The following is a 22,260-nucleotide window of genomic DNA, read 5'->3' as shown; positions in this document are numbered from 1 at the left end:
AAACAGGGAGAACGCAAGCCCCACTATTTCAGGGTTCATGTACCCTAAACTGTCTACTGACTATCACACTTCCAAGTAATCCCTGAAACACTTGAATGGAGTATGTAGGGCTCCAGAGCATCCAACCAGAAAATTAGCTCTGGGCTATATATATTTCATCTTTCTCTTAAATTCAAAACAAAATTTTAAACAGTTGGATATGTGTGAAATCTCAATTTTATTTATTTTCAATATGTTTGATATATTCACGGCCAAACAACTTGTGTATCTACCATATATACTGAATACTCATCAATCTATTTATAAATGTCTGTTAATAACACTATTTGTATATAAAATTCCTACCATCCATCTACTTTAAAAATAAAAACCAAGATTTTTTAAAAATTGAAGTGTAGAAAAAACATATCCACCTTTAGTTAGACTTTAGGAAAAGGATGGAGTTTTTCACCTGCAGAGAGCAAGGAGAGGGAACATCCTATCACTCATGTGCTCATCATGTCAGCCTTTGGTAACTGGTGTAGCACGGGCTGTTAGTCTCTTAGACTGTGATGTCACCTACAGCACACAGATGCTCTCCAAAAGAGCTTTGTGGTGTTTAAGTTGTAGGGACAGTGTACAGAAACATACAGATCTGTTAGTTATTTGCATTATCTGACCTCTATAAATAATTATGATGAAAGGTATGTCTTTATAAATTAAATATTACATTTGGAAATTTATGAGATTTTTCTAATCATTTCATCACAGTAAATAACTGTCAGAAAGGGGGTAGCCAAACATCAAAGGAAACATCTGTTTAGCTGATTCACCTGTTATCTTTTAATCAATTAAATGGTTCTTATCATGTGTTGGAAGTGAAAAAGTAACATCAGAACTTACATAACTTGGGGAGACATGCATCAGCTTTTTGTCTTCCTTCCTTCTGGAACAAGCAATTTTTGAATGCGTGTTAAGCGATACTCCTAGTACAGATAAACAATATAGTAAAAACCTCTGCCCTCATGGTGGACTCAAGTTTTGATGGGAAAAACAACAAGATAAGTAAAATATGTAGAATTTTGGTGATAAAATTAGGGCAATGCCATAAATAAAACAGGAAGGAGGATAAAAGTGTTAGGGATGGGAGCAATTTTAAATAACGTGGTCAGGGAAACAATTTGAAATAAGGTGGATAAAAGTGTTAGGGATGGGAGCAATTTTAAATAAGGTGGTCAGGGAAGACTCTACTAAGAAGGTAACATTTGAGCAAAGATCTGATGTTTCTGAGGATAAGTGTTCCAGGTAGAGGGAACAGCAGGTAATGAAGTGGGGGCCTTGATTATGCATTTTCAAAGAATGGATAGCCAAGAGGCCAGTTTGGCGAGGAGAAAGCAGATGATGAGTAGGTCAGAGAAGTAATGTGTGAATGTGGGAGGTGGGTACCAGACAATGTCCGAATAATCTCAGTGCTGTCATGGTTAGAATATTTAATCTGAGAGTAATTCAACACCTCTTGATTTAAAATACTAGCGTGTTCCATTGAATTTTCAATGCCAATTTATTCACAGTAATGCTAATTGTAAGATTTTATGTTAGCTTTTCATTTCTTGAAGTGCCTGGAACCAACAAATCTCCATAGACCTGAAACAAATTTATATTGAAAAATGTATAATTTTGTATCCTGTCAACAGATTTTTTAACCTAGAGTTTGACAGCAAGTCAGTATTAAATCTTTTAAAACAAATAAACTCAAAGAAATAAAGGTATTAACAGGGGAAATAGTAAATTTATTATTTTATTAAAGTACATTAATACCTAGAAACGATAAAGGGTAATTACAAATATGGATACAAAACAAGTCAAGCTTCACTTGAAATAGAAAAGTTTACGTTACTTTTAAAGTATATCAATGAAAACAAACCATAAATTTGTTAACTGTAAATTCTATTGAATGTATTGCAAGAATATAAAACTTTGAAATCTTCTGGTTTATATTCTTAAATAATTACATGGTGACTAAATATGTTCAGATTCCTTTGGGCAGAAAAATCAACTATTTAGAGTCACTTGGCAAAAACAAATAATTCATTGTGCTACATTTCTGTTATTTTAGAATGTATTATGGCTTTGCTTATAAAGGTGTCAATTTATTGAGTTAACTCACTGGGTAAAGTTATAAGGTCTGATTTATACTTGCTACATTCAAGACTCTGGATAAATTACCTTTGAGGGGGACTTGCTATATACATTTGAACCATTTGAGTTACTAATAATCATGTGACAAGTCCTGGCAGTGTCCCCATCACCACTGAAATTATCAATCAGAATTAAAGTATATTACCTAGGTTGCATAATACATATTCATACTATCTGAATGTGCTATTCATACATGTCAATCAAGGTTCAACAGGGAAAAAAGGATGTGGAAGTAAAACTGCAATAATAATTTTAAATACTATACTCCCATTTCCTCTGAAATCTTTGTCTTTGAGTTAAAATAATGGTCTAAATTTTATCCAAAAGACTTAAAAAAAAGATTTCTTCGGTTTTCCAAAAATTTTAAATATTTCTTGGTTTTCAATTCAAATTATATGTAATCACAAACCTATATTAAAATGTAAAGTTTTAGCAAAATATTTTAAAAATATTAACCTCAAATAAACAGAATTTTATCATATATTTCAGTACCTTTGTTTTACTCATCTTTTTCAGGTTGCTAGGAAGGCTCTATATTTCTTTTCAATGTTTAAAAATAAATAATATTTTCATTTCCTCTTCCCTTTAAAAATTGGTAGACAAAACCTATTTTAAAATACAGGTAAAAACTCCTTGAAATATTTTTCCCTCTATTTGATATACATTTTTTTTTCATTTATGTGAGATAAATCATCATAATGATAAAATTCCTTTTTATAAATAACTAGGTATGACAGAGTGCCTTATATCCATGGGAAACAATAAACATACTATATATATGACCCATCATTGCCTTACATAGTACCCCTAATTTAAAAGACTGAATTACACTCATTGATCTATTTTAGATACAGCAAACTACTATCATTTAAGATCAAATGAAATATTCAACACACTTCTGTAGATGATACAGAAAATATGAGCTTGTACCATAACCAAACCACTAGAGGCAAAAACTAAGCACACAAACTACAGAAATAAGTACTATATTACATTATGAACAAGTTCTATTCAAGGCTTCATGTCACAACATTTAATGGCTGAAAACTAAACAGCACCTAGCAAAAGAAAATGTGTTTAAATAAATGTTTTCATGTGAATGGAAAAGGTTCAACCTGCAAACCCTCAGCAACAGAGACAACATTATACATCAGTTTCATATTTAAGGTGATTCTGTCCACCTTGGTTGGACAAGGTGGACAATACAGCTCAAGTAGGTTGATTACATGTACGCTGCTGCTTAACAGGAGCAAAGTTCATAGCTTTGCATGTGATGGCATCTTGTCAGGCTATAAGCTATCTCGAGACATAATCTGCACTTCTCACTTCTGCTTTTTGCTCCTGACAGCATAAGAAAGCCTGCTTTCTCAAACGCATGATGTGCTCAATGTGTGTGCATGCACTTTCAACTTACATATGGGAATATGCTTACTCTCTCTAATATATATTGAAGAAGAGCTCAGAACTGTCATTAAATCTAAATGACAATGAAATTGTCTAAGTCATGAAAGGCTACTTAAATAAATCCTATCTTAATTATTATAATTAATTTTAAGTACATTTTATTTTGAATAAGTCAAAGAATAAGCAAATTTATGGTGTACAGATAAGTTCAGCCTTGCCAATATGGAGACGTAATTTAAAAAACAAGAAACTATTCAAAGTCTCTGGCCAGAGATAAAATTGTAAATCATTTTAGGCTGTCTAACAATGTATTTAAAATTTCTTACAAAACTATAACCATTCTTTCCTTAAAAATATGTTCTCTAGTAGAATATCAAGCTAGAAAACAGATCATTGAACAAATAAAATCTGAAAAATGATCTTTCAGTATAAAACATGATCCAAGGAGATCAAAAAATTATGGGATCCAAAAACAGAATGCTAGGAACCCAGGATAAAAAGCACACAATGTAAGAGACTAGATCACCTCAATAAAGAACCATAAACTCACTATAAGAGAGAAAAAGCTATACAAAAACGTAAAAAATCAAAGCAGGGAATATAATTAAATTTTTTAAAATCAAAATGAAAAGTGGGTACATTTTCATAAAAGGACATAAAAATGTTGTGACTATGGTAACTACTATGTAACTATTATGTAAACCTTCACATTTTGGTTACCTCTTTTGGAAGGTTTAGGGTATTGGTTTTTAATCTTAAATTATTTACAAAGAAATTTATCCCCCTCTGAAATAGTAAGTCAAGTAGCATTTCAAGCTTTTTCCTTCATGGAAACAGTTGCTGGAATAGAAAAATACCAAAAGTCTTAATCAACTGATTTAATCTTTCCATGCTCTAACATAGATTTTAAATTTAAACCTTTTCCTTCTACAGAAATCAATTATTGGTGATACGTTGTTATTCTCCCTTAGCAAATCAGATGCATTTAATCACATAATACCAAAGAATACATAATATAATTTTAAAAATTATTTATACACTAGTTCAGGACAATCGATTGACCTCCACTTCCACTTGAAAAATGCAAGAGAAAAGGACATTTTTTATTAGTCTACTATCCAAAAAGGGGGAAAGGTAGCTATAGAGGACAACTCAGAATTTACACTTGTCCATCATCTGCTAGAATGTAACTCATGAACTGTTGTCCCCTTCTAATTCCTGTATTTTGTCACACTTATTGCTTTCTTTGCCCTCTTGATATGTACGAAGTTGCTCCATGAAGCCAGCATTTGGACATATGGAAGGCCTTGCATTTTTCACCAAAGAAAAAGCACTAGTAAACGAGATTTCTTCAGAATTCATCAGGAAGCCTATTACAATTGCAGCTGCCCTAGAAACTCCCGCATTACAATGAACAAGAACCACTCCATCCTGCAATAAAATGAAACAAAGCTCTTCATTATTCATTTAAGAGAGGTTATTAAATTTATCGTACATTCTTTCACTATTTAAAATTATAAAATAAAAATATTCATTCTATCAATGTATTCAATTATTAAAATACAATTCGTGTAAGGAAAGAGGGAAAACAGTCAACCAACACCTCTTACCAACCCCCAGGATTGAAATGCTTTGATGATGTATTTAGAATTCTGAAAGAGTACCCTTTAAACTGAAGTAATCTAGTAAAACTGCACATAAAAGCCTAGTAACTTAGCCACATGTCTATAAATAAGAGAAAAATTACAGGAAATAGATGTGCAAACATTAAGAAAACTGTAATAATAAACTAAACAGAAAGACGGAGACAGTCTCGGTACACATAGTATTCCTATAAAGAAACTATTAATAGTGTCACTAGTTTGGAAATCTACATGTAAAATGATCAGCAAGGAAAAATTTTTCTACCCTTAGATATAATTTATGCTGGAAGGAAGTAACTCAAAAAATAGTTAAACTTATGAGGTAGTGAAATGATGACACAAAAAGCTCATGACAATGTGAAGTGGAAAAGGTAATTGACACCAGCATGAGGTCAATAAATGAAAAACGGTTCGGGTAACTTGCAAATGATACTTTACAAGTGAAAAGGGACACAGTGCAGGCCCAATGCTGGTGGGGGTAATATTGCATTAATAATGAATGTGATAGATCTGATGGAACACCATTGATACAGGTTGGCTTATTTCAGGCTTTTAAAAAGTTAATGATCTAAATGAAATGTAGGGAACTGTGAGCACGCCCTACAGAACTAGACATGTTAATTACTTCATTTCCTGATTCCTCTTTTGGTACAACACAAAAGACAGATGGAAACAGGGGAAGGGGAAAAAAACGAAACTTACAACTAAAAACTCTACCCAAACCACACATTAACAATACTATGTTTATGACAGACAGTTTTCTCAGAAACATAAATTTGTTGCAAAATTCCTTTCCTAGATCTGTTATAACAAATTTGCAAGTGCATCTCATTCACAACAAATTAGTTAATATTTTGAAAATACTCATATCGAAAAGATCATTTCAATTGTTTTCATCTATGCACACATTTCTGAGTCATTTCCAGATATAACTTTCTGTACAAGAAAAGTAAAACACAAATATACGAAATTTTTCTCACTTTTTTCAATACTTCATTTTTATGAGACTGAAGATATTTTAAAATCATATTACAGTAACTGATGAAAACTAGTAATGAACTTCTTTTAGCTCAAAATAAGTTAGATATTTCAAAGAAACTTAGAATCATAACCTTAATAAGAGATAACTCTTCAGTGTCATTTTTAATATTTTCTGACTACATACTAGTCAGTTTTATTTTATGATCCATACCTATGTCTTTGAAAATGAAGCTAGCTTTATTTTTCAGTCTCATATACTACGCATCCAGTTTTAGCTAAGATTTAATAGTGTTAGCATTTTCTTCTTACATTCTTTTTGTAACAGTTATCTCTCCATTGGTTTCTGTAGCTTTTGAATTTACCTATTTGCCTTTTATTATTCCTTGGGAATCATACTGTCCTTGCAAGTATTTTGAGAAAATATCGGCTTTATATCCCCTTTCCAGAACTCAAAATAGGGACAATTAAATAATTTATAAAGCAGTTTTTTCTTTTGCACTTGCTATTATCCTCTGCTTGGAAGGCCTTTGCTCTTTTTCTTGGCCCAGCTAACTCTGGCTTCTGGTCTAAGAAGCCTGCCTTCCTCTGAGTGAGATGAAGGCCAAGGACTGTCTCAGTCATCTTTGTATGCCTAGAACTTAGTGCAATTTTTGACACATGGTAGATATTCCATAAATATTTACTAATCAAATCAATTAAATTTGTTCTGCATTTCTGAGAAGAAAGCATTTTCTTAAAAATTCAAATCACCATTTTGCTATGGGCAGATAGTAATTAGGTTACAATATTTCATTTTATCAAGCTTTCTTTGTTCTTGTATTGTTAGTAATAGCTTCTGAACTAGATTGCAAGCTCCTTGAGGGCAGCAATATGTATCCCTCATATCTTCTCAGAATAAGTAATTAATATTTGTTGAAAGATTAATTGAGCCAACTTCAGGTCTTTTGTAAATGAGTCTTTTAATCTATAGAAAACATCAAAATGCTAACAGTGATTATGTCTAAATTTTGGAAATTAGGGTGATCTTAATTTTATCTGTATTTTCCTATTTTTCTACAATGATATGGATTACACACATCATGTTTTTAAAATCACATCTTATAAGTAATACAGTAAATATGAAATATCAAATACACATTTTTATACTATCAAACAAAACCTTCCACACATATAAAAGGGACCAAGTGAATTTTCCAGAGAACTCTTGAGGCTATAAAGGTTACCTTACTACTTCCCTCTCATGTTTATTTCTGTCCCTTTAGGCATAAACCTGACAAATAAGGCATGAGGCAGAGATAGAGGAAGGGCAGAGAAACAAACACTACAGAAGGAAATGAGGAAAGACATGGGAAAATAGAAGACACTCCATTGGCAGCTATATGTAAACAGATAAAACCAGAAAACTAGGGCCAAAAAGGTAGTTCTGAAATATGCAATTCATAGAGTAATCAGATTTAATAATACTTGCATATACGATTAGACAAAGTCATGAAGAGATCTTGTCTAGAAAAAAATGAATGAAGACAATTCAAGAATTCTATTGCTAAAACCAAATGTGTATTAATCTAAACAATAAGAGTTTTCAGGGCAAGGAAATACTGGCTGAGATTCAGATCCTAGTATAAAACGTAAGGCTTGAGGGGCGGCCGGTTAGCTCAGTTGGTTAGAGCGCAATGCTCTTAAGGTTGCCAGTTGGAGCCCCAGAGGGACCACTGTGAGTTGCACCCTCCACAACTAGACTGAAACAACTACGTGACTTGGCGCTGAAGTGTCCTGGAAAAACACAAATAAATAAAAGTTTAAAAAAGAAAAGGCTTGAGAAGTTAGAATGTATTATAGAATTCTCGTACATTTTGTAGCAGAAATGTTTTGTGTATCTCCTCAGATTCTTTCAGTGCTATCATCTCATGGACCCTAAGCTTGTTCCCCTGCAGCCGTCACCTCTGTGGCACCGAGTGCCCCTCCTCTTAGACCTGTTGAATTGTGCTTGCCTCAAAAGGCCCCTTTCTCAGTGGCAGTCTCTGCACAGACAGGTACACCCTGAGTTCTTTATACCCTTGCTGCTTCTGAACTTGGATGAAAAGTCACACCACAGGGCTCTGCGTTTTGCTTCAAGGTGGCTACTAAAGAAGTCAAGTTGTAACCTGGAATTGTGGGCGTGGTTACCTTCCCATGGGTAAACTCTGACCAGTGGCAAACAGGAGTTGACAGAGAGTCAGGCAAATCAATTCTCTCTTCCCTCCTTCCCAAAGTCTGAATTGAGGTGCAGTTCCTTTATACGCCCGGCCAGGAGACGTCTGGAGCACACAGCTGTCACTGTCAGCTCATTGTGAAGTTGGGCTCAGCAGGGTTAAACACATCTTACGTTGCTTTTCACCCTTCCCTGAATCACTTCCCTTCCATCTCAGTTGCACTGCCTAGGGACTGCACCTATCAAATGAAGCATCAGCTCTTAATCCTGTCTCAGGTTCTGTTTTTCCAGAAACTCAAGCAAAGGACTATATTAATTAACTATTACTCTTTCCACTTTTGACTTGCAACAAATACATATATTAGAATATGAATATGAATGATGTCTATATTTTTCCTTTACCATCTAAGGTATATTCTACATCTCCTTAGAGAAGTAGCATACAGAAACAGCATCAATTTAATTTTTAACGCTAATTACTGGCAGCCTAGACTGTTACAAGCTAAAGCCTATCAAATTTTTCATAGGAGAACAGAGCGGCCAACATTAGGATTTGAATTAGAAAACCTCTTCCTTTTCTTTCATCCAAATATCTGTTATTAAATAAAGTTGAATGGTAGGGTTGAATAGTTTTATATTTTCCAGGTAATCCAGAGAAGGCACTTAGAACAGTGCTGGGCACATATGACACTCAATAAATATTACTAAATGAACAGAAGGAAGGGAGAGGGAGAGAGAAAGGGAAGGAGAAAAGGCAGAAGGGAGATCATTAGAGTTCAATTAAACTGGATTCTAATGTTAACTGTCAATTGTTAGGTGTTCCAAGAGAGTTAGCTTTGCTCTGTAAGTGCTTCTATATTCCCATCTATTTACCTCATATAAATTTTGTAAGAATTATATACTGACTAAAAATAATATCATTTCAAGGTATAATTATTGGTAACAGCCAACCTAGAAAACCTGCCTGTCTGAGTATTGACTTGGATCCAATATCAAGATCAAAGTATGTATTGTATGATGGTCTTCCATAGTCAGAGAACCAATGGACAGCTTCTGTTCAGCATTTTCATACAATCTCAGTAAAGCAATACACGTCTAACCTTTAGACCACCCTAAAATTTTATTGTTAAAAATGCAGATTCACAATCCCTACCTCAGCCATGAAAATGAATGCAAATTAATTCTCATAAATAAATAACAGAACTAAAGCAGCTTTTTTCCCTGTAGTCTACCTGATTATCTTGCAAACTGGTCAGAGGGCAGGTAGTTATAAACTGTCAAAGGAAATCTAAGTACATATATACACAGGAAAATCCAGTAAATGGAGAATTTGATCTCCTAACATTTCTCAGGAAGACATAGAAAGATAAGAAATTAATCTTAAAAATAAATATATCATTGAAAAAAGTGCAGTTAGAGAACTAAATAGTTGTAGGAATTAATAAAATATTGTTGGAAGGGAAACTTCATAATGGTCCTCTACATATTTATTACAAAAAGAATAAAGATGGGATAATGGACCCATATTTTAAATTTTCTGCTTTTGAAGAACTATGGATCAAAATAAAACTTACCTTCACTTTTGCTTGTTCAATAAATTCAAAACATTCTGGAAAATAAGACAGGATATTGGTTTCAGGCAAATCCAGGATAGAAACGCTCTTATATATGAAGTCACTGAGGAAAGCATTTTCAACTCCATAGGCAACATTGAGAATATGAGTCACCTTAAAGAGAAAAAAAAAAAGATAATTAAAAAAAAAACTCTCATGAATTAGGTTAATTAAAGAGACTGGATGTTGAGATCTGTAACAAGAATAAACAATTTAAGCATGACTCACTTGACTAACAGTTCCTCCAGAAAGCCGTCTCTGACTGCCTCATCCCTCACCAGAGGTGCTATTTCTATATGTTCCCACAGCACCCTCTACTTGCCCTATTATAGCCATTAGCACTTAGAGATTGTCTCCCTCACCATACTAGAAACTCCATGAAGGTAGGGACCATGTTTAGCTTACTCACTATCATAAATAAGCATTGTGAATGAGCAGTGACCTTAGCACAGAAATTAGTTAAAATATTTGTTGAATAAATCCATGAAAGTCCATGTAAAAAACTTAAGGGAAGTGTATCAGCAGCACAAACTTCCCTTTCAATAATTACTTCCCAATTTTCCTTCATACTCTTTTAAGTACAATGGCTCTCAAGTGTGGCTGCACATTAGAATCACCCGGTAAGCTTTTAAAAAATATGAATGCCCCAGGGCCTCCAACCCAGAGGTTCTGATGAAGTAGTCTGGTTTAAAGGTGGGATGGTTATGAAGGATTTTCTTTCAAATGGTAAACATAAGCAACCTCCTACTCCATGTATGCATACGAGCCCCTTTCCTACTATCCACCAGGCATCTGGAAGGAGCCAGGAAAAGTCCATTAAGAGAATCCAAAGGTTAAATGGAAGAGAAAAATGAGTCAGTGTTTCTTGTTATAACATGCTTCTCATTGCATTTATTCTCTTTCTTAGCATGTGTCTTAGATTTTTGCCTGATCTCATTATTTTCATGTATTTCACACATATTTTAGAGTATTTGTCCAGCCCTGCCTCTCCTGCCCCAACTTCCCGCACAGGTATATCTCTGGCAGCCCCTCACTCCTCCCTCCAGCATAGCTGACTGGGTTTGGGTGGACACCTGACAGCTTAGGTGGATCACTATCTTTAAAAATTTACAAAATAGGTGTAAAAGACAGCTAAAATGATCCACCAAGTGAGCTTTAAGACAGCCATTTTCTATTACATGCTCAGAGAAGCTAAAAAAGTCCTGCATACAAATGAGAAGAATAGAGTACATGTGCAGAGAGGGACCATGACGCCAGTGGGAGAGCGGGGCTATCTTGAATGGCCTTCCATTCTCTGGCCACTCTCTACCCTGCGGTTCCAGAGATCCCCCTAAATCATCATACGCATTCTTTTTCCTTGCCCAGGTTTCTGTGGTTCACAACCAAAAGAATATTGGTTAAGGCAGTCAGGGACCTAGGCCTCATAAAGAGAGAGCCATAGGCCATTTACTAACCTAACTGCTCCGAGGAAGAAAGACAATAGAAAAAAATCTCAAATGTCTACTCCAGAGAGACTCTTAAATAGAGACAAGATGGGAGAAGCTAGAAGGAAGGAAGGACAATTTCAGACGATTGTCCCTCGGGATGCCCTTTACAACAGAGATAATAAGAATAGCCCCTTTATTGAGTACTTAGTATGTGTTAGGCATACAGTTTATCTCACTTAATCCTCATATTTAGGCATTATTATTTCCAATTAAAAAAAATTATTTTATTGCACTGTTTCAAAAATAAAACATTATAAAAAGAAACATTAACAAGTCTTGCTCTCACCCTGTCCCTATACACTCCGTTGTCTGCCACCTTTATGATAACCGCCATTGTTGGTTTCTTGTACATTCTTTTAGAGTATCTTTCTGCAAATATTTTATTTACTCCCTTTCTTACACAAAGCCAACACCTTGGGGTTCCCCACATTTAAATACATCCTGGAGATCTTTTCATCTCAGTCATTGGAGATCCTTTTATGTGTTCTTTTTTACAGCTCTATACAAGTCTATGATGTGGGTGGTCTATTGTCCATGTAACCAATTCCCTATTGATGGACACATGGTTTGATTTTAATAATTTGCTATTATAAACAATGCTACAATAAATAACTGGGAACATTTTATGTTACTCTCAGTTTTCTATCCTCTATAGTGCTTTATTTGGCACACACGAGGCTCTCTAGTAGCTTATTAATAAAGCAACCATTATCACCATATCTCAACACTAATGAAATTCCTACGGAAATTTCTGAAATGATCCTCCACCAGAGAATTTCTCCTAGATACAGCATTTTACTTGAATTCTAGGATATCCCTTTGAAATGTGCCATGTATTTAAGTCAATAATTTTGTTTTGCAGCATCCTTACATTTTCTAGAAACCCTCTATTCCGCTGTTCAGTTTACCTTTGCTTCTTCCAAGCATTTAACAGGTCGTATACAGAGAGAGAAGGACCTTTTAAACACTTACTTGATACACGTCACCAAGATGAAATGGAATTTGAACTGATGTATCATAAGAGGGGGATAAACAATAACAGTATTTGACAATGAACAAATTTATCAGCTATTTTTCGTTTTTACCCTAAGAAATATTAATTCATTAATGTAAGATGTTGAACCTTGTTCTACTTATGTTAAAATATTGATTTAAGAGCATTCCTGTTAAGAAACATAGTAATCCTCATATCCTCACACAATTGCAGGCCATTATCTGTTATTGTCAGGCAGGAATTATTATAACAAAACAAGGAGAGTCCAGTTTAAACACAAGTAAGTTGACAAGTAAACATATCAAATTAGTTAGTGAATTGGTTAATAGTTATTTTCTTGGAGAAATTAACTGCAAGTGTTTATCACATAAAATTTTTAGCCTCAACTCAATCAAAATTTTTTTCTTAGATATGCGGGCAACAAAGGTAAGTCGGACAAGGTCTCTACCTATCTATCTTCTAGAAGTTTGAGGAATAACAGAGAAGGAGAAAACATGTTCACTGAGGGTAATAATACAAAGCAGAGGTGTAAGAGCTATAGGAGAACAAAGTGTTATAGGACCAGAAGGGAGGAAGAGATCTCTGATCTAGTTTCCGGCTGCAAAGCTTCACATTTGCTATTATTCTCTCAATCTGAAGACTTCTTGCCCTGACCTAAGCAGGGCCAAGTCTGTCATAAGGTCTCAGCTGAAATACAATACCCTCAGAAAGGCCTACCCTGACTTGTGTCGCTACCCTCCAACTCCTCTCATTGCCTTGTTTCAATTCTTTCAGAGAATGTATTACCTCTCAAAGTATAATATTTTAAGAGCAAGCACCTTACCCCTTCTTTATTTCTGTATCTCCTGGAGGCCTAACACTCATTTACCTCATGGGTGAGGGGTAGGGTTGCATTCTTTTGGCTGCTCTTCCAAATCACTTCTTTTCCACCCTCCAGTAAAAATCCTTGCTTTGTGAGGTTCATACAAACTGATTATTCCATTTTCTATACCTTGTGTTCCTTGGGCACCTGACTCTCAGTTGGCTGAATCCTACCCCTAGTCCTACCATAATCCTAGGTGATATCAGTATCCATTTAGGTTTAATAGTTTTCTGACTACTTCATCTCCAATGACTTTCATCATTGCTCCACTTCAGTCCCACCCCTTCAAGGCCAATGCCCCAAACTGTTCCAAGTCTAATACCATAAATTAAGGTATCTGCTCTTATCTTTCCAGCTCTTTCATTGAGTTACTCCCACTAGACTTCACAAGAGCCCGTCAATTTTTTAATCTTTCTATTTTCTTCTTATCTATGAGCCCCCTCTTGCCTTTACTTCCTTTTCTAGTTGGTTTATAGTCCATGGTCTACCTCCCCTGAACCAGTCTGGTAAAAGTGGATTAGTATAAGTATACCCAGACTGTTAAGCGTTGCTGGAGAAAAGTCACAGGACGTTGCAGTTCATGCCAAAGTTATGAGAGCCAACCTCTCTGGACCCTGAGCAATGCTTAGCAACTATATTTCCTTAGTAGGCTCTCTCCCTTACTCCCCATATCAGCTCATTCAATCTTTCCCTATTCTTCTTATAACTTTCAGGCATACCATCTCTTCCTTATTGCAGCAGATCACCTCACTTACTACTTTATAGTAAAGACAGAAGCCATCATAGGAACCCGCACATCTTACCATCCAATTTAACAACTTGCTTACATGTTCACCCATATTTTCCTTCTGCCTTCTTACTACAATGGATGATGTGCTCCTACATCCTTTCTAAGTCTCATTTTGTCACCTGTGTTTGGGATTAAACTGCCTAGTACTTTCTTGGCCCATCCCTCTGGTCACAATTCTTTCTCTCCTGTATTTTCAGTTCCTTCCTCCACCACCATCAGCCCCTAAAGCATGCTCAAAATTCTCCCATCTCCCTCCTTTGGCTCTTTCCATTCTCCCCTCCTTCTTTTTTTTCTTCTTTTCTTCTGCCATCATATCTTCCATTTCTCAATTTTCTGAAATCTGATTTGGCTTTGGCCTCCTATTCAAACGCAACTGTTCCCACCAACAATGGCTTCATTGCAAAGTCCAACAGACCTAACTTAGTGCTAATTGCACTTAAACTTCTGGCAGCATCTGACACCACTGATTCTCTCTTCCTTAAAACATTCTCTTTCTTTGGCTTCCACAACATGACTTTTTGTTTTGTTTTGTTTTTTACTTTCCCATAATCTCTCTACATCCTCCTTTCTGACTGCAAATTCTTTTTTCCGTTGACCATTCTTTATGACTTGGTATTACTCAGGGTTCTGTGTAGGCCTTCTTTTCAGCTCACTTTATACCTTTCTCCAAATGATTTTATCTACTCCATTCATCCCAATCACATGTATAAGCTGAAGATTCCTAAATCTATATTTTTACCTCTCAACTGAACTTCAGCACAATATATCCATATTGACTACTGAATAATTTAACCTAGATTACTCACAACATCTGAAATTAAAAATGTTCAAAACTGAGCCCTACTTTGTTCCCTATCTCATGGAATGGCACCAATCCTATTTAGTTACCCAAGAAATGTGGATATCAGCTTTGACTCCTCCTTCTCTTTCAATCTCTCCCTCCCCTCCCCACCTTGTCTCATAGGTAATTAATTAATTAATCATTAAATTGTGAGGATTCCACCCTCTTAAAAAAAAACCTCAAATCCATGTACTTCTCTACCCCTACTGAATCCTAATCTAAGCCACCATCATCTTTTTTCAGATTACTGCAACAGTCTCATAACTAGTCTCCCATCAAGCTTGAGCAACTCTCTATTTTCCACATTGCCTCTAATGAACAATCTTTCTAAAATGCAGGTTCGATCCCTGGGTAAAAACCTTTCAATGGCTTCCCACTGTCTTTTGGACCAAGTCCAAATAATTTACTCTGGTTTACACAGACTTTCATGATCTGGCTCACACTTATCTCACTGACTGTGTCTCCTGGTACCCCTCTATCTCACACTTTCTATTCCAGCGTTGTTGAACTGCTTTTCCATACCTGAGAACATCAGCCTTTCTCTCACCTCCGTGTCTTCACACAAACCATTTTTTCTATCTGTTCCCTCCCCACCCTCTTTTCTGTCTGCTCCCTCCCCCATTCCCTTTCAGAGCAAAACTTCAACATCACTTTCTCCAGGAAAAATTCCCTGTTCTCATCCCCAAGCCAACTCTGACCCAACCCAAAACAAATATGGCGTCATCTTCTATGCACTCCAACGGCGCCCTGTACTTCCCCATCAAAGCACACAATGCCATGTATGATAGCTACTTGTCTTTCTCCCCTCCCTGCCCTTCAGATCATAAGCTTCATGTGAACAAGAACTTCTTGCATTCCTTAAACTATAGTAGTTCCATGACCCTAAAACAGTGCTTGACAAAATAGTAGAAGGCTAAAATTATTAGGTTGGTGCAAAAGTAGATGTAGTTTAAAAGGTTAAAAATAACTGCAAAAAATGCAATTCCTTTCGCACCAGCCTAATATTATCAGTAAATGTTGAAATTACTAATAAATCACAAGTTGTATGTGGGAGGATGTGAGGAAATGGCTTTGGAGAGGAAGAGATATGTGAGTGGGGACTCAAAGCCTATGTAGGTCTTATGCAAGAAGAAGGGAAACTCTATCCCACACAGAGGAACTACATAAGCAAGATGTGCGTTCAAAATCAGTTTCATGAGGATATGTGAAGGGAGATTAAGAGAATATAAAATTGAAAAAATGGATTATAAATGCACATGTTTGAATTAGATGCGATTACTTTTGCAACTTTATTAAAATAATAGCCAAAAATATTACCAATTAAACTCTGAAATGAACCGACACAATTTTTCCTAAATAAATGTAACAATTAAAATACTTCCGATACATGGTGCCAGACCAGAAACATTTTTTACCTTGTGCTTTTTCAGTGTATCCAGATCATGAGCAGCATCTTGTGATCCTATAAGAAATAAATCATATCACCTTGAACATAAAAATAATCATCCTGACTTTCTATCCAATTTTTGCAACAATTTTGTTAGGTATTCAATTATTTTTAAAAACACAACTTGGAAGGACCAATTTTCTGAAAGACAATTTGGAAATATTCATTAAAAAATATTCATCTTATATATACTCTAGAATCTGAAATCCCACATCTAGGAATCTGTCCTAAAAGTTCTGGATGTTACAAAAATCAGCTATCAGGATGTTCATCATAGTAGTGTCTGTAATACCACAAAAATAAAACAAAAAACAAATAACCTGATAATAGGTTGTTTTCTCATCTTGTTTTAAAAAAAGCTCAATAGTAGGGTTTGGGTTAAGTAAAAGATGGTCCAATAATGTAGTGAAATACATACAGACATTAGAAATGATAAATGTAGAATATTTATGGCATGGAAATATATCCCAATATATTAGGTGATAAAAGCACAATACAAAATACCATCATCTATTTTTGTAAAAACAAAAAAATGTGTATGCTTAGAATGGACAGAAACTATATAGAACAAAATGTTAACAGTGATGTTATAGGTGATTTTTTCTTCTTTATGCTTATTTGTATTTTTTACATAAAAATCTATTCTTTTTGTAATTAAAAAAATGGTATTTAAAAAAACACACCCACAGAGTGACTTTAGTACCAGCTGATTTGGGAAGACCCAGTGGCTTAAAACAAACAGTACTGGCCTATAAAATTCCACCCACATTCCGTGTACCACTTGCGGTATACTCTTACAGTTTCTTCCTGTCAAAGTTGGCTTTCCAGATTTCCCACACTTGGAAAATGACTCTAGTTAATAAGCACGTGCTTACAGGAGAATAACTAATTAAAATAAAGTGAATTGTACAATTGAAAAAATAAGGCATTGATTATTTAAAGATTTCAAGTATTTCAGTTTCCTAAATTAGGTTCCATTTCCATAAACAATTGTTTTTCTTACCTTACCTTTCTGGGAAAGCTGCCAGCTTCTCAGATATGATTTTAAGTAGCTGAAAGGCCAGCAAATGTGCTGGTTGGTCAGTATTCTCTTGGTAATACAACTCCTTACTGAGTCTACATGTAATTGTATTCTACTTTAAAAGTTAGCCTATCAAAATACGAACAACTGTTAAAGCTGGATGGTGGATACGTAATTATCTGTAATATTATTGTCTGTAATTTTCTATACATTTGAAATACTTCAGAAGGTAAAAAATTTTCTCAGTTTTCTATCAGAAGTCCTAACTATCTCCAGGGGGGAAATGGGATCAAATAAATTAATTGAAATTTGGTGGTTTAACATGCCTGTCATTTTTAAATAATAATTCTATTATACTTAGTCTTTGAAATAAAAAAAAAAAAGGAAACATGCATGAATGAAATTCTTTCCTTTCTTTACCCTAGACTGTCATTATTACATTTATCAAAGCTGGATACATTAAACACACTCAAACGCCTGCGTGCCAAACAGAACAGAAATTATATTTCAGAGTTGGCTGCCATATTTTGAACATGACTTTCAAATATGACTATATTAAGACAAATTTAGTATTCCTGAGACCAAAAAAATGCAACCTGTATGCTGTGCCATTTCAATCAGTAAATTATATGAGTGTTAACAGTGGGGAGGTAACAATTTTAGTCAACACAAATGGATTTCAGGTAATCAGCTTGTGTGTTTCATCTAATAGTTGGTAATATTCAGTTTAAGTTAATTCTCTCTAATTTCTAGATATAAACATCAGCTTTTCTCCAATTTTAAATGGTTGCTTTGTGTTATAGTCTTGTGTTAAACTTTTATTGGATAAACACTTATCATTAAAAAGAAATAAACACTGTAAATCATACATTATGACTTGTTATTTTAAACCTTTGTTTTGAAAAATTAGAATGTTATCCTTTTATAAACTATCTTTATCAAGATTAAAAACAAATATCAATTTTAAGAGTTTAATGATTTTAACAGTGGCTACATGAACCTATGTTAAAATTCACAGAATTGAATACCAAGAGTCAATTTTACTGTGTGACAATTTTAAAAATAATTAAAAAGCTGATGACTAGAAATACAACTAAATAAAGAGGTCTAATAATAATCACTTATTGCACATTGTACATTGACACTTACGAAATCACTAATATTCATTATCTTGGTCAAGTTTTATTATAGAAGTATTACAGATAACTGATTTAGAAAGAATATATGCTCTTGGAATTGAGACTTCTAACAATTTCAGTGTTTTGCAATCATATTATCTGCATCAAAAAAAACAGGCTATGTAAGATCTCTAGAATCCTGTTTCTATTTTTTAAGAGATCTTTTTTCTGAAAATACCAAATATTATATAAATTCTGATGTAGCATATCTTAACTTACAAATCGCTATTTTCATCATCACAAAAACAAACCAAAAAAAATTATACTACTGAAAGGGAAATAAATGATATTCCAAAGAGAAATGTTTTATTTCAGAAAATTGGTCAGCATGAACACTCATAAATGGATAGAAATAGTATAAATTAATATGAGAATAAGGTAATGTAACATTTGTGAAAGAATTTTACAAAATAAGGAGCTACATACAAATTTAATGTATTATCTGACCACCATGAATACTGGGCTTCCGAGATCTCAGATATTCTCTATAACCTTACAAAGAATCCCAAACTTTTTACCTGAAATTGAAGAACTCAAAATGTCACCAATTGGGACTGCTTAATAGAATGGGTATGACAAATAATGAGTGCACTTTTTAACTATCCAAGAGAAATGGAATTTTCTACTTTTCCAAATAAAGTCAGATTGATCCAAAAATCCTGTTGATTTTTGTTGTAAAAATATAATTTGCAAAAAATATATATATATATATATATATATATATATATATATATATATATGTATATATAATTTGCAAAACCTAGGACGAAAATGCCCACTGACTAAGATCTTTTATCAACCTGTTAGATACTAGTTCAAAGTTTTATGTAAAACTTTTGAATGGCAGAAGCTTGTTTGAATTTATGAGCTAACTGAAAAAGACAGATTATATTTTAATAGCTCTCCATTTTCCTTCTTCCCCACCAAAAACAAAAGTTAATTGCCATGTAGTGCTGGGTTGGAGTTGTGTTGCTTTGAAGAGGTGAAGGAGGCTCTGCGAAGCAACTTAGAAACAATTCCATGTCCAGAAAGAAACCTAGTCTGGTCAGAAGCAACCCCTGCATCATTCATGTGGAAGAACTGTAGACGTAACCATCTATGGGTCCCTCAGGAATAAGGCACTTGTAACTAGACAGAAAAAGGGCCATCTACCTGTCAGAAAAAATGAGGTTGTACCTGATGAAAATATCCCATTTCCTGGTCCAGAAACGGGACCATATAAGGAATAGTTTCACCAGCCCCTTCCAGAACCCTCCCAGGATCCTGGGAAGGGTTCCACGCCAATCTGAGAACACTATCTCTATCAGCTCACTTTGGATAAGTCTAGATAAAAAAATAATAAGCAAATGTTAAAATTCTACAATAATTTAAAACCATTATTACTATAGTGAAAGCCAAATAATTGAAAATGTGCCTGGACATATTTTCTCCTAGAAATGGTGTACAAATCCTGGTTGAATCTTCCAGACTAGCTAGATGACCCACTTAATTTTTCACTGGGCTGCAGAAACTAGTTGCAGATATTTATTTGGTGAATTTAAAGATTGCTCATGTAATAATTCATATAATACACATGTACAATAACAACTCATATGTATACCGCAACTGATTTGTTTCAAAAACCGTTCACAACCTCAGAACAACCCTATGAGATAAGCAGGTACTGTTACCTCAGCTTTACAGATAGCTTTTTGGAGGACCAGAAAGGATAAATGACTTGCACTAGCTCATCTCATAAGTTAGAAGCAGAGGAGAGCTGAAAACCTAGACTCCCCGAGGCAGTCTATATATCAATGCTGAGCAGGAGTCAATCAGACACTTGTGCTCAATGCCCGGTTGTTACTTACTAGGTGTGTTACCTTGTGGAAGTTACTTAACCGATTTAAAATTCAGTTCCCATCTGTACAAGGGAGCTGATAATCCCTACTTCACAGAATTTTTAAAGGGAGGGAGATGCTGTGTGCACTTCATGTAGTACCTGGCTATTTCTAATTCACAGTTTTAGTATTCTTTTTACTCAAGAATGGCGTGGCTGCATAAATATTGACAAATCATTAATCTTTCAAAGTCTTAATTTCTCTATTGACAAATGAAAAATGATTCAAACCTACTTGAAATATTGTTGACTATTTTTTTTAAAAGACTACCATATCATTCATATTCCTGGCAAGCTAAAAACTTTGTATTATGCTTTCATAACTGCTTTGGTTGCTCTTTGTGGACTATGCTTGTATAGAAAATCATTTTCCATAATACAAGAAGTAGTAAAACCATCAGACTCATACGTAGCTATAAAATAAAAGTCCACCTTTTCCTTAACTGTATAAACAGCCACCATGCGCAGATGTGGCCAGAGGAGGCATGCATTCCATGTGGTTTGTAACCTCAGCAGGCAAACAAGCACTTGGCTATTTCCAGTATTAACTTTTCTATAATTTTAACACTTGTCACTTGTAGTTCTGCCTAATAAAAGCATTATTTTTAATAATTAAAAAATAATTTTTAATTATTTTTATTTTTGGTAAGAAAAAAAGCGATATCCTTTCATAATCCCAGAAAACACAACATCAGTGTGTTATTCTCCAGAGAAGTTAGAAAAACACGAAGCTTTTCTAAAATTCAAATACCAGGAGCCACGTGCTACTAGAATCTATGTTTTTTTATAGATATATTGTGGGAGCAGGAATATTTCTAGCTAGCCAATCGAAGTTCCATATTCAAAAAAGGAAACCTATCAACTTTTCGGCAGGATAGCTGATAGTACAAACTATTACATATTAAGGGAAATGAGAAAGTAACATGACTAGAAGGACTCAATGACAAATCGACATACTCACCCAGGAGTAACCATGGCTTAATAACGCCAACTTGCAGGTCCAAGCTAAGGTCCTGCACATAACCACAACCACCCCCAGTGCTCGGCTCTACTTCTTCCACAACATGAATTCTGGCATCTTTCCATGTTTCTATAATTTTCTTTCCAGTTAGCGTTGTCACCCTGGTGCATTGCTTCCTGAGATTATTCCGGGAGAATGCTTTAATTTCCTGGTTAAGGGAGTGCATCACATGAGCAGTGACTAGGAACAAATACAAGCAAATCCAGGCAGCACATAAAAGGGCTGAAGTGTTTGTCCCTGAATGCTCAGGTAACAAATGCAGCCTCAGGGGTGTACCGCCCTCCAGGTGACAGTAACGGCAACCCCCCGGAGACAAGAGACTTCCAGCTCGGTTTTTCCCAGCGCCGCAATGTAAGGCGGAGTTTGATTGGCCATTGAGAAACGGGCGCGGATTGGATGCCCGTTCTTCTTCCGGACTCCGGAAAAGCTGCGTTTTCCTTAAAGGTTCAGTGGATGCGCAGGGGCGTTTTCTTACTGTGGTTGTTTAACTCCAGCTCTAGCATTCACGCAGAATGGTAAACTATAAGACTTAATTGGAGAGAGGGGTAATAGTTCCTCGCTTTTTAAAAGTAGTGACTCTCTGTGTGCGATGTGTGTCACTTGGGTTAGTGACCGTGAGCTGTCTCTGCTGACCTGGGTTTTTCGGCGGAGTCACGGTGCAAACTTGTAGAGGAAACACAGGAGGGTGGGGGGATACAACGGACATTGCCCTTCACACGTTCTCTTTCTGCTT

The 22,260-nt window shown here is 35.0% G+C and overlaps 1 protein-coding gene across 2 annotated transcripts; it reads right to left on the bottom strand.

Moving 5' to 3' along the window:
* Positions 1 to 1,750: 1,750 nt before the first annotated feature.
* Positions 1,751 to 21,874, bottom strand: DUSP19 (dual specificity phosphatase 19). Of its 2 annotated transcripts, none has more exons than XM_081051686.1 (4): positions 21,468 to 21,865; positions 16,400 to 16,446; positions 9,972 to 10,124; positions 1,751 to 5,013 (listed from the first exon to the last, which is right to left on the bottom strand). In XM_081051686.1, the coding sequence occupies exons 1-4, from the start codon at positions 21,691 to 21,693 to the stop codon at positions 4,774 to 4,776; spliced, it is 666 nt and encodes a 221-aa protein (XP_080907812.1). In that variant the 5' UTR covers positions 21,694 to 21,865; the 3' UTR covers positions 1,751 to 4,773. The 2 variants fall into 2 exon arrangements, with proteins under 2 accessions (XP_080907812.1, XP_080907813.1); XM_081051687.1 differs by having other exon boundaries at positions 1,758 to 5,013; positions 9,978 to 10,006; positions 21,468 to 21,874.
* Between the last annotated feature and the right edge of the window lie 386 nt (positions 21,875 to 22,260).

The sequence above is a fragment of the Rhinolophus hipposideros genome (genome assembly GCF_964194185.1).
Source record: "Rhinolophus hipposideros genome assembly, chromosome: 6".
Lineage (NCBI taxonomy): Eukaryota > Metazoa > Chordata > Mammalia > Chiroptera > Rhinolophidae > Rhinolophus > Rhinolophus hipposideros.
The sequence above is the reverse complement of the archived record's forward strand: the minus strand, read 5'-3'. Positions and strand labels throughout refer to the sequence as shown.